Below are 12,903 nucleotides of genomic sequence, written 5' to 3'. Positions count from 1 at the left end.
TGTCGAGTATTGTTATTTATGTTGTAAAAGGAATGTTTACATAATAACATTGTTATACTCTAATTTCTATTTGTGTATTAATTATAGTGGCAAATGCTCTTTTTATAAACAGGGTTCAGCTGGGCCAGCAGGTCAGAAAGGCGAGGTGAGCTCATTTCTCATCTGAATACATGCGGTTGACATAGCTGTGTTTGGAGTGTGTTAAGTTGTGTTTGTGTGCATGTCAGAAAGGGACACCAGGAGAGGCTGGTCAGAGGGGTCAGATCGGCCACCAGGGGCTCCCAGGACAACCAGGTTCAATGGGGCCCTCTGGACCTAGGGGTCAAAGTGGTGAAATTGGCCTCCCGGGAACAACTGGACCCGAGGGACGACCGGTATGTATTATATTTTAAGCCATCCCTCATGCTGGTATACATGTGTTCCTGTGTTCAGTTGTAGACCATTGTGTTAGCAGTGCAAGGGTCATAGATTTGATATCAGGGAATGCACTGTTAAAAACATGTATAGTATGTTATTATAGTAAATTCAAATGTAACAAAATATTGATGTATTTTCCATACACTAATATTTTATGGAATTTACATTCTGAAAAGCAACTTGTGTTTTTGCAGGGCAGAGAGCTGTCTGAACAACATATTCAACAGATTTGCAGAGATGTTCTTCGATGTAAGTGCCTAAAATGAACATTTCATCTTTCTGTACTTCTCTTATGTATAGTATATTCATACATATATTTTATTTCAGCTGAGATTCCAGCACTTCTATTGAGTAGCCAACACAATCATAACAGAAGATGCGAGCATTGCTACACAAGGATGGGAGCCCCAGGGCAGACGGGGCCAGCAGGTCCTCAGGGTTCACGGGGATTCCCCGGTATAAATGGTTCTAATGGGCTGCCGGGTCAGCGGGGTTTACCCGGTCGAACTGGTATCTCTGGCATGAAAGGTACTGGTATTACACAACATCAGCTTAATTTTCTGACCGTAACACTACACACTACACACGTAAGGGGGATTTCTACACAAGAATTAAAAATGCATGTCATCTCCAAATATTCACAGAGCAGACTAGGGAGAATAACTATGTATTCAAATTATTATATGAAATGTACGCATGTTCGGTATATTACTTTTGGTATTACTACAAATGCAAAAACGTGTAGTTATTTACAAAAAAAAAATATTAAACCAAAGACATCATGACCTAGCGTTAATGTAGTGGTCTGGAAAGATATTACTAAATTTAACTTTAAAGTGGTCATAAATCACAATTTCTGCCAATCTCATGTTAATCTTGAGTACCTATAGAGTAGTATTGCATGGTTTAAGAGTCTTTAGTTTTATCAGCTTGAAAAGAGTAGTTGGAGATAAAGAACAAGCACACATTACATGCATCATCCCTGTTGATTCACTGTATGTTCGTGTTGTTTACATTATGCATTAGCACTTTCAGTGCTATGACTGCTTCCTCTATCAGTTTCAAATGATCTGCAAAACCAGCGTTGCCTTCTTTTTAAAACATTCGTCACCGAATTGCTGTCAACAAACAAACACACTTGCAAAGCTGAACTTCTGTAAACCGAACGAAGCACATAGATGGGTGTGCTCTTTCTCTTGTTCTCGTTCAGGGGTGCGTTTCCCGAACAACAACATAACTTGTTAAATCTATCTAGCTACTCACTACTGTTTCCCAAAAAAGTGACTTTGTCGCTCATCTGTCGTTTGAACCGTTGGTTTAACAATATAGTTATTAACGTCACATAGGTGGTGGAGTAATACTGTCTTCTAATTAATCTGTTCAGAATGATTTAATGTCATATTAGTGCTGTAAATAACGTACGCTGCATCTGAAAACTATTTTTGATATCGTATTTTTCTCTTTGTTGTTTTAATTCACGATATTTAATTCATATTTAAGCTTCCTCATATGTCACTCTGCCGAGGGATTCCCCAGGGTGCTAGAGCAAGTAGGCTCATGTTTTCAAAAAACATTGCTTCTGTTTTCTGGAGAAGAAATTGTAATATATTTTGAATGATGGATATAGAATGCACTGCATGTTGCTTGCTTACTTTGATCAAAAGTATGATGGATGTAAATCTACATGTCATAATATCAAGGAACTATGCATCTAACCACAGCTCTGGACCTGTAGTTCCACCCACACAACTTTGCGAAGGCAAGAATGAAAACGTCTTGGTTACGTATGTAACCTCAGCTCCCTGATGGAGGGAACGAGACGTTGTGTCGAGAACAACAGATGGGGTTCGTCCTTGAGAACCAATCAACTCTGACTACTATAGAAAAGGCGAATGAAATTTGGCGAATGAAATTTGGCGAATGAAATTTGCATTGCATTTGCAGGGGGGCAGCTGTTGACCTCGACCCGGGATATCACCGGACTGTGGAAGGAATACTTTGAGGATCTCCTCAATCCCGCCGTCACGTCTTCCATTGAGGAAGCAGAGGCTGAGGGCTCGGAGGCGGACTCCCCCATCACCCGGGCTGAAGTCACCGAGGTAGTGAAGAAACTCCTCGGTGGCAGGGCACCGTGGGTGGATGAGATCCGCCCTGAGTACCTCAAGTCTCTGGATGTTGTGGGGCTGTCTTGGCTGACACGCCTCTGCAGCATCGCGTGGCGGTCGGGGACAGTGCCCTTGGACTGGCAGACCGGGGTCGTGGTCCCTATTTTTAAGAAGGGGGACCGGAGGGTGTGCTCCAACTATCGGGGATCACAGCCTCCCCGGGAAAGTCTATGCCAGGGTACTGGAGAGGAGAATCCGGCCGATGGTAGAACCTCGGATTCAGGAGGAACAGTGTGGTTTACCGTTTGATGGAGGGTTCATGGGAGTTTGCCCAACCAATCCACATGTATTTTGTGGATTTGGAGAAGGCATTCGACTGTGTCCCTCGCGGCATCTTGTGGAGGGTGCTCCGGGAGTATGGGATTCGGGACCCTATGCTAAGGGCTATCCGGTCCCTGTATGACCGGAGCAGGAGTTTGGTTCGCATTGCCGGCAGTAAGTCAGACTTGTTCCCGGTGCATGTTGGACTCCGGCAGGGCTGCCCTTTGTTGCCGGTTCTGTTCATAATTTTTATGGACAGAATTTCTAGGCGCAGCCAGGGGCCAGAGGGCGTCAGGTTTGGGGACCACACGATTTTATCTCTGCTCTTTGCCCCATCAGACCAGGACCTTCAGCATGCACTGGGACGGTTTGCAGCCGAGTGTGAAGCGGCTGGGATGAGAATCAGCACCTCCAAATCTGAGGCCATGGTTCTCAGTCGGAAAAGGGTGGCTTGCTCACTTCAGGTAAGTGGAGAGTTCCTGCCTCAAGGGGAGGAGTTCAAGTATCTGGGGGTCTTGTTCACGAGTGAGGGAAGGGTGGAACGGGAGATTGACAGACGGATCGGTGCAGCTTCTGCAGTAATGCAGTCGCTGTACCGGTCTGTCGTGGTGAAGAAGGAGCTGAGCCACAAGGCGAAGCTCTCGATTTACCGGTCAATCTACGTTCCTACTCTCACCTATGGTCATGAGCTGTGGGTCATGACTGAAAGGACAAGATCCCGGATACAGGCGGCCGAAATGAGCTTTCTCCGGAGGGTGGCCGGGCGATTCCTTAGAGATAGGGTGAGAAGCTCTGTCACTCGGGAGGAGCTCAGAATAGATCCGCTGCTCCTCCACATCGAGAGGGCCCAGCTGAGGTGGCTCGGGAATCTTTTCCGGATGCCCCCTGGACGCCTTCCCGGGAAGGCGGGACTGGAGGGACTATGTCTCCCGGCTGGCCTGGGAACGCCTCGGTGTCCCCCCGGAAGAGCTGGAGGAAGTGTCTAGGAAGAGGGAAGTCTGGGCATCCCTGCTTAGACTACTGCCCCTGCGACCCGGCCCCGGATAAGCGGAAGAAAATGGATGGATGGAAGGAAATTTGCATGCCTTTCTCCGTCCACGGATATCCGGTATAAAAGGAAGCCGGGCGTGCAGCATTCATTTACCTCTCACGACTGCAGCAGAATACAATACGTGTTCATGGCATAAGAGAAACAACGTCTCGTTTCCTCCATCAGGGAACTGAGGTTACATACGTAACCAAGACGTTCCCTTTCTGTCGGTCTCTCGACGTTGTGTCGAGAATGACAGATGGTGTTGCCTATGGAAAACGCCACAACGCTGTATCGCGTCACAATCTCTAGCGAAGTGACGGTAACAAGCCTGGGCGTGTCAGCTCGATGCTTTCGCGAAACTGTAACCTTCCAGTGTGGTGGTCGGGGGGTTCCAGAGCTTTCTTGAACAAAGATGGGTACAGCCCTGACCGGTAACCTTTTACGGACGGGGCCTTAGCTCTCTACTGGCGAGAGGCCGCTCGGCTCGGGTTTACACCAGGTAAGCGCCACTTCCTTAATCAGGAATGCGCTGCAGAGGCCACCTCCTACCCGTGGGGAGGAATATGGTTGATATAGGTATGGTCTCGTCCTTGGAGGAAAACGCATGGAACGTGCGGACTGAGTAGTTAACCGCGAGCTGGAGGCCCACCTGGGGAAGCTCATGGGTTACCAGGAGTAGGAACCATTCTCATGAGGATACATCAGACGGAACAGCCCACGGAGGGGGTGTTACAGACGTCCGGTAGCACTAGGTCCGGTTAGAGCTATCTGTGATAGCTCACATGTTATCCCGACCTAAGGGGGAAGGCTGCTCTGCCCATCCAGAACCGAGGGTGTGCTTGTTTAGTGATGGATGGAATACCTGTTCTTAACCAGTATTTGGGTAAAAAGGGAGGTTAGTGAGATACCTGTTCTTAGCCATATGTTTGGGTAAGAAGAGAGGTAGATAGCATACTGACCCAACCTACTGGAGGGTGGAAAGGTGCTTTCGCAGGCATACGCCCCCCCGGATGCCAGTCCTACATGTCGCCACGTAGGACGTGGGCTTACACCGGGTTTACGCGCAGGTTGTTAACCCTTGGGAAGGTGTTTGGGCGAAGCCCAACCCGCAGCTTAACAGATGTCTGCTAGGGAAGCGCTTCTGGCCAGTGCCCAGGAGGTGGCTATACCCCATGCGGAGTTAGCCCTCACTGCCAATGGGCATGGGAGATTCTGAGATCGGAATGCCGTCGTAACGGCATCCACGACCCAGTGCGCCAGTCTCGGCTTGAAGACAGCCTTCCCCTTCTGCTGTCCTCCAATACAGACACGGAGCTGGTCAGAGCTTTTGAGCTCTGTGTGCGGTCTGCTTCACCATTCCCACGGAGGGTGGTTCGATGGCTGGCAGAGCTAACCCTGTCGCGGGGGGAACCCTGGAGGGAAGGTTGGCTCTGCTCACTTACCTGCCTGGCGGGACAGCTGTACGCACGATTTGAGAGTGGTAACAGCTGTCGTGTGTTCGACCTTACGCCTCGTCAGGGCGTGAGGTCGGGTTTGCCGGGCACAGTCCAGTGAAGTGTGCGATTGGTTAGAAGGAATACCCAGGGGGAACAGGAATACTCTCTTTGTGAGTAAGTGGACGCCAGGCCCTGAAAAGGGCCCGGTTTTAGGGACGAGGTAGGAACCGTCCCGTACCGACCTGTCAGAGATGGAACTGTGAGGGTTAGGCCACATGTTATTTTCCCCGGGTTTCTTCCTGTCAGTGTTTCTTCTTCCTGGAAGGCTGCTGACCTGGAGGTCTCCCTTTCGACTTCCTCTTCCGAGATGCAACCTGAGGGTGCATAGGAACCGGAGCAGATGTCGAAGGGGCCCTGGGCTGTTGGGGTGCAGACGTCGCGTGAGAACTCGGAGGCCTGTAGGCGGCCGAGTCGCGGTGCGGTAGAATATGGCGTATAGCCTCCGTCTGCTCCTTCACCGCCGAGAACTGCTGTGCAAAGTTGACCAGAGGTGTCTCTCCTGGACCACTAGTGTGGACATCGTACGACCCAGGGCCCGTGCCGTCACCTTGGTCGGCCGTAGAGCGAGGTCAGTGGCACTACGGAGATCTTGCATTATCCCTGGGTCGGTATTACCCTTGTGGATCTCTCTCAACGCCTTGGCCTGGTGGACCTGCAGGATGGCCATAGCGTAGAGAGAGGAGGCAGCCTGGCCCGCAGCACTGTAAGCCTTCGCCACCAGAGATGCCGAAGTCTTACAGGCTTTGGACGGAAGGCGAGGTCGATTCCTCCAGGTGGCAGCCGTCTGCGGGCACAGTTGCACCGCAACCGCACGCTCCACCTGGGGGATCTCGACATAGCCCATGGCTGCCCCACCATCGAGGGAAGTGAGGGAGCCAGAGCTGGTTTGACTGGAGCGAGCCGTGAGTGGGGTGCTCCAAGTCTTGCACAGCTCTGCATGCACCTACGGTAAAAATGGCACCGGGGGTGGGCGCGGTTTGGCACCGCGCTCCAAGCCCAGGAACCAAGTATCCAACCGCGAGTGTTGGGAAGGGGGCAGTGGCGTACACTGCAGCCCAATGCTCGCGGCAGCCCGGGTTAGCATGGCCGACATCTCAACCTCTGTTTCGTCTTGAGCTCGACCCCCCTGGGGGTGGAGCTCGGATTCTTCAGGGTCGGATGCCAGCAGACCTCCCTCCGATGCTGAGAGCGACATCTCATCTGCATTATGCATTGTTTCTGAGTGCGTGGTTGAGGATCCGGACGGTGTGCCACCGTCGGTCGGGGAACGGTTGGAAGAGCGAATCGGGGTGCGAGCGGCCCGTGAGCACTTGGCTGGGCGGTTTGCGCTCGTAGAGGTCCCCATATCACTAACGCCGCTAACACAGGCGGACCTCGAGGCCGTAGCCACCGATGTCACAGCCTGGGTAGCAGAGGAAATGGTGGCTGGAAACGGCTTATCTGACAATATTGAGAGCAATCTAAACTGACCGTGGATGCAATAGGCAATTGTATGTGGTGTATGGTTTCCTACTGTATTTGAATGTAGAGTAACTTCATTTAAACAGACTTTACACAACTTTAACTATAAACTACATTTTGTCTGGCTTTTTTAGGTGATCCAGGTGAAAATGGTGAAAAGGGAAAACCAGGAAGGTCAGAGATTGGCGATCCGGGTCTCCCAGGTCCACCAGGTGAGGAAATTCTTTTAACGGGTTATGCATTGGCAAGTTAACCAAAATGGGAAAAGCATAGATAATCTTTCATAAAACAAACTTTATTGAGTTGAGTTCGGTCTCTCACAAGGTTTTTTATCCACAATTAGGCATATACTTATAGTGGAGTTTTGGTTCCTTGCCCCTGCCGCCTCACCACTGGTTTACTCACAGGTCAGGGCCGGTCGGGGCATGGGCGACATAGCCGGCTGCCTAGGGCACAAAATGACGGGGGGCGCCAGACGAGAGGGTATTTTCAGAAGTTTGCCCTCAATATGATTGCACAATATGGGTGGAGTTTCCTGAAACCTAATTGCTACGTCGTTCTTAGGTATATATTGCTTTCCACTTCTGGTGATGCTCACTCAAGGAGCTAAGAGGAGAAGAATCACATTAGCTCACATCTTCTCTCCTCTTGGCTGTCGCTCCATAAAGTCACTACTCATTTGAATAAAGCTGAACAATTCTCAACTTTGTTGCATCGCTAGACACACCCTATCTGGTCACCAGCTCTCCATTAAAAATAATTGGTATCATGTCGCTTTGTCACTTGTAATGTGAATGGGGCATAACTGTTAACCCCTGCCAACTTGCACGGTCAAAGTCGCTTGTAATGTGAACACACATTAAGGTGTAATTTAAGAATGTAAAGCATAATGCACTGCAGGTCGCTTTGGTTAAAAATGCCTGCCAAATGCATAAATGTAATAAATGTAAGAATAAAGAATTTTGGGAAACGCAGCCATGATTACAGTAATAGAAATTGGACATCAACCAAATTAACTTAAGAGTTTAATATACGTGGACGACACATTTATAATTTTTAAGGATCCCAAGTGTCAAAAGTGGGACAGGGAGAGAACCCAAGCACAGGCAGCTAAACACAAAAAAAATATTTATGATTTCAAATAAAACACAAAACTAAGACCCACGAGGGGGTAAAACAACAAAACAGGGGAATATAATAACAGAGACAAAACAGGAACGTAGACTTACTAAACTAGACTAATAACACACTTGACAAAACTACACTGACTAAACAAGACAATACCTTACAGGACACAACACAGGAGCAGGACAGAAAGTATAAGCAGACACCAAACAAAACGAACTCGCACAGAAAACATAAAGGCATAATAAAGGGAACCAAATCAAGTGGGGAACAGGTGCGGGGTCTTAAATCATTAACAATCTATAATGAGGAAACGAGGGGGTGGGGACAAAGACGAGACAGGAGGACACATGGCACGTCACTACAAGAATTGCCATGTGTCTCACTCAAAACTCGTGGGGACTGTCATGACCATGCAACAAGGCTTGAACAGCATGACAATGAGAGGCAGGATCATGACAGAGCTTTGCGGCCTTATAAAAGGTTGGGTAGTTTTCAATTGTTTTAATGCGCTTTGTTATTCAAATAAAATATTTTTTTATGAGTTTAAAACAAAACAACATTATTTTTAAATGATGAGAAGGCCATTAAAAATGTATATGATTTTTTACTTATTATTTAATTAATTATATTTTATATGCAGTTTTAATACCTTTTTTACTCGTTCAGATATTTTTATTTATTCATCTATTTATATTGTATTTGGGTCTAAAATCGTGCCTAGGGCACTAGTAGAGCCTGGGCCGACCCTGCTTGAGGTTAATAATAAACAAACATCTTAAACTGTAACTTACCCATTTTTTTTCATGTTATTTTCAGTTTCCAGTAGTGATAGTATTTAAAATTATTTTAAATATAATATATGTGAAGCTGCTTTGCAACAATAATATTGTGAAAAGCGGTGTGTAAATAAAATTGAATTGAATTTTTTTTTTCAGGTCCATTTGGCCCGACAGGGGTTGGCAAGCCGGGTCACCCGGGTAAGCCAGGTCCACCTGGTCACAATGGAGAAGAGGGACAGAGAGGTTACCCCGGCGAGCCCGGTCAGCCAGGCGTTTGTCATCCATCAATGTGCTACAGCGCTATGTTGCGAAGAGATCCTTTCAGTAAAGGGCCAAACTATTGAAAGAGCTTGGATATGGTGCTGCTCAGTGAGCAAATGTAACAGTAACAGCCAATCTCAGGATGACCATATTCGTCAAGAGTGTCTCTTACTCATGGACACATGAAGTACCTCTTTAAATGTAAATAAGCCTTCTTTTATATAAGCATTGTGCATGACTTAAAGGAACAGTTCACCCAAAAATATAGATTCTGTTTTCATTTATTCACTCTTTGTTCCAAGTCTGTATTCATTTCTTTGTTTGATGAACACAGAGAAATATATTAAGAAGAATAACCAAACAGTTCTTGTCCACTATTGACTACCATGAAAAATATTATTCTGAAATTTCTTTGTTATATTGAACACAAATTAAATACAGAAGAATAATCATTAAAGCTACAAAACACATTCATTTCTTCTTTTCTTCTGTTCTTAGATTATCATTAGTGACAGGAGTCCCAGCAGCAGGTTTAAGATTGCGGCCCCTTTAAGAGATGAAGCTCTGCGCAGATCTGACACGTTCCCCAATTTGCTTTGTGCTTACAAAAATACTAAACAAAATGTACATTGAGGCATAATCTTGTGTGTTTTTGATCTTTCAAGCACGAAGGAGAACGTACACATTCTGACAGAAATATTACTAATATAAATAACGCTAACATCACCGTTTTAATCAAGAGGTTACAACGATGTTGTAGGCATATGGGTGCTGTTTATTTTTTGTATAATACATTTGGCCAAAATCTAATTTATAAAAGATGAAATGCTGTGTGCACAGGCAATTAAGTGCAGGTAAATATTAGCCCTCTCTCTCCGGTCCCAAATGTATCAAACTTCAAATACAAAAAAAATGATTTGTTTCATGCGTAAAGAAAACGCCGTACTTGTTCAAACAACAAGATCTTTATTTATTGACAATATTTCCGTTGCAAGACGTTCAGCTAATGTGTGTGAAATGAACTGCAGTTCAGTCAAGATAGAGGGGGGTGGAGCCATGAGGTTTAACTGACAGTTTGAGCGTATCCAACCAAATTTAGTCACAAGCTCTTTTTAACCTTTCATTGGCTAGATATTTGTAAAATATGCAGACAGACGTAAAGGGTGACCAATAGCATTGATTTAATAATAATAAAAAACACCACCATAAAGGGCATGTGCTCTGCACAGGTTGAGCCCTATCTGTGCACATGCCTGGTTGTCAGGGGTGGTCAAGACCTGTTTGGTACAAGCATTCTTCCAAATATCTTTCTCTGTGTTTATCGGAACAAAGAAATGTATACAGATTTGGGATATCTTGTATGACGGGGTTTTAGTGCCACGTTAAAAAAAAAGATTTCGAGAATAAAGTCGAAATGTTACGGGAATAAAGTCGAAATGTTACGAGAATATAGTCGAAATGTTTCGAGAATAAAGTCGAAATGTTTCGAGAATAAAGTCGAAACCATCTGAACCAGTGAGTTGATTCTTAGGTAGTCTGATTTTTTCTTCTGAATAAATTCAGTTTCCTCTAAAACCGCTGCAGTGTCCTTTTACTAATTATAACTCCGTGATGATGCGCCAAAAGACAGAGAATTTCCTTATTGCTAAATCCTAATATAAAGTAGGATTTAACCAAATCCTCCACATCCATTGTTTCTAGCAATTCTGTGATTTTTCTCATTTCAACTTTATTCTCGAAACATTTCGACTTTATTCTCAAAACATTTCAACTTTATTCTCGAAACATTTCGACTTTATTCTCGTAACATTTCGACTTTATTCTCGTACATTTCGACTTCATTCTCGTAACATTTCGACTTTATTCTCGAAACATTTCGACTTTATTCTCGTTACATTTCGACTTTATTCTCGAAACATTTCGACTTTATTCTCGAAACATTTCGACTTTATTCTCGTTACATTTCGACTTTATTCTCAAAATATTTCGACTTTATTCTCGAAACATTTCGATTTTATTCTCAAAACATTTTGACTTTATTCTCGAAACATTTCGACTTTATTCTCGTAACATTTCGACTCTATTCTCGTAATATTTCGATTTCGAAAATATATATTTTTTCTCGAAATCTTGGATTTTATTTTATTTTTAACGTGTCACTAAAACGCCGTCTCAATCTTGAGGTCGAGTAAATTATGAAAAAAATTGGGGTGAACTGTCCCTTTAATTCTGCCCTTAATTTGTTTTCCTCTGTCATAAACTGATACGTGCCCTGATTTCTTCATGCTCTTTGTCATGAAAAGTGAAACACATGTGAAAAGCATCCAGTGTTAGAAGCATTCCAGCACTGGCCGTGGAAATCACTTCATCTTATTTCGCCACTCTCTAGCTCCCCCTTGTTGTTTTCAACCATCAGCAGCCAGTCATCTCATTGTATTTATGATTCCAGATTTACTGTTTTTGGCTTTGTCACATTTTTGTTGTTGTTGTCAAACTTGTTTTTTGAAGAGTTAATGTAAACCATGAAGCTCAACGACCATGCAAGCTTTAGATGTGAGGAGTTTTGTCTGGAATAATTTGTCTTGTATCTAATGTTATTTCTGATGTATCTCAGAGTTTTTATCTTGGTCCTTTAGGTTTTACTCTGAGAAGACCCAAACATTTTGACCAATGAATTTACATGATTTTTTCATAGGGCAATTTATAGCCAGTGAAATATTTTTGAGCTGACTGCAAGTAGAAATGTTCAAGTACATTTCCATATTTCCAATTTCAATGTTTCCTAGGCACATCTTCTATTTCGCAAATTTAAACTGCAGGTATTTTCATGACTTTACAGTATCCCTGTACCTACACAATGGATTTCAAAGGGGAGCATAATAAAGTGTAGATATTTCCCACAATTAGTAATGTAAATTGGATGTGGTTTTTATCAATAAATGACATTTTAAAACTACACAGTCAAACTAGTTATTAAAAAGAGAACACTTCTGAAAACTTAATTTGTCAAAGAGTGAAGTCACATACAGTGTAATAAAACACACCTTCCTATAAATGTATACTTTTTGTGGTTATTTATAAGAACTGTTTCAGCAGTTACAACAATTCCTGTGAGAGTGCTTATTTTTGAAGTAATGCTTTTTTTGTTTTAATTTCATGTGATTGAATGACTTTTGATAATAGTAATTAAAACTTTTTTATGAAATGTTCATTGTTGTTTTATAATTGTTCCTTATGTGTGATAATGGGGATTTCCCTTGCATCTAAATTCACCACCATGGAATCTTCCGAATATCTTTAGTGTTCTGCAGAAGGCAGTAAGCCATACAGATTTGGAATGACATGAGCGTGAGTAATTGAACATTTCTTTTGAGTGAAATTTTCCCTTATTTATTAGGTTTTTAAATACTGAAACACAATTCTGATGCTGCCCAACAGATTCATAACTTCAAATAGAAATGAACAATCCTATACATAAATCTTGACAAGGTAGTTTATCATATTTATGTTGAGAGCTGAATGATAAACTAAACATGTTCAAAATAGTACAAATAACAGTGGCGTTAATATTCAGCATTGCATCTTTAATATATTTAAACGGAAATTATAGCTAAGCCTTTGATGCTCATCTGCAATGACTAAAATCTGAGAGCATGATCTAGATGTCGCTGTTACTCTCTTACAAACTCTTCATATTCAATATGAGACCTGCGTTCATCCGGAACAACCTGAAATGTTTTACTTTTATTAAAATTGAAATTATGTTAGGCAGATTTTAGAATATACAGTATGTATAGGCCTATACATATATACATACACACGCACGCACGCATAGGCTACAATGTGTATGTGTTTGTGTGTGTGTGTGCGTGCGTGTGTGCGCGCGCGCGCGTGTGTGTGTG

General features: G+C 43.9%; 1 protein-coding gene across 4 annotated transcripts in view; it reads left to right on the top strand.

The window, feature by feature from the left end:
- The window catches only part of col21a1 (collagen, type XXI, alpha 1), a 75,389-nt gene extending 63,179 nt beyond the window's left edge, over positions 1-12,210 (top strand). For 3 of the 4 annotated variants that reach the window (XM_056760760.1, XM_056760759.1, XM_056760758.1), the window contains 6 exons: positions 113-145; positions 228-374; positions 612-666; positions 745-945; positions 6,968-7,045; positions 8,897-12,210. In XM_056760760.1, coding sequence (XP_056616738.1) covers positions 113-145; positions 228-374; positions 612-666; positions 745-945; positions 6,968-7,045; positions 8,897-9,084 — 702 coding nt within the window. In that variant the 3' untranslated portion in view covers positions 9,085-12,210. The remainder of the gene's footprint in view (positions 1-112; positions 146-227; positions 375-611; positions 667-744; positions 946-6,967; positions 7,046-8,896) is intronic. The other variant, XR_008908294.1, reaches the window with a different exon arrangement.
- The last annotated feature ends 693 nt before the right edge of the window (positions 12,211-12,903 follow it).

Source organism: Triplophysa dalaica, chromosome 11 (assembly GCF_015846415.1).
Source record: "Triplophysa dalaica isolate WHDGS20190420 chromosome 11, ASM1584641v1, whole genome shotgun sequence".
Lineage (NCBI taxonomy): Eukaryota > Metazoa > Chordata > Actinopteri > Cypriniformes > Nemacheilidae > Triplophysa > Triplophysa dalaica.
This window is presented reverse-complemented; position numbering and strand designations above follow the sequence as displayed.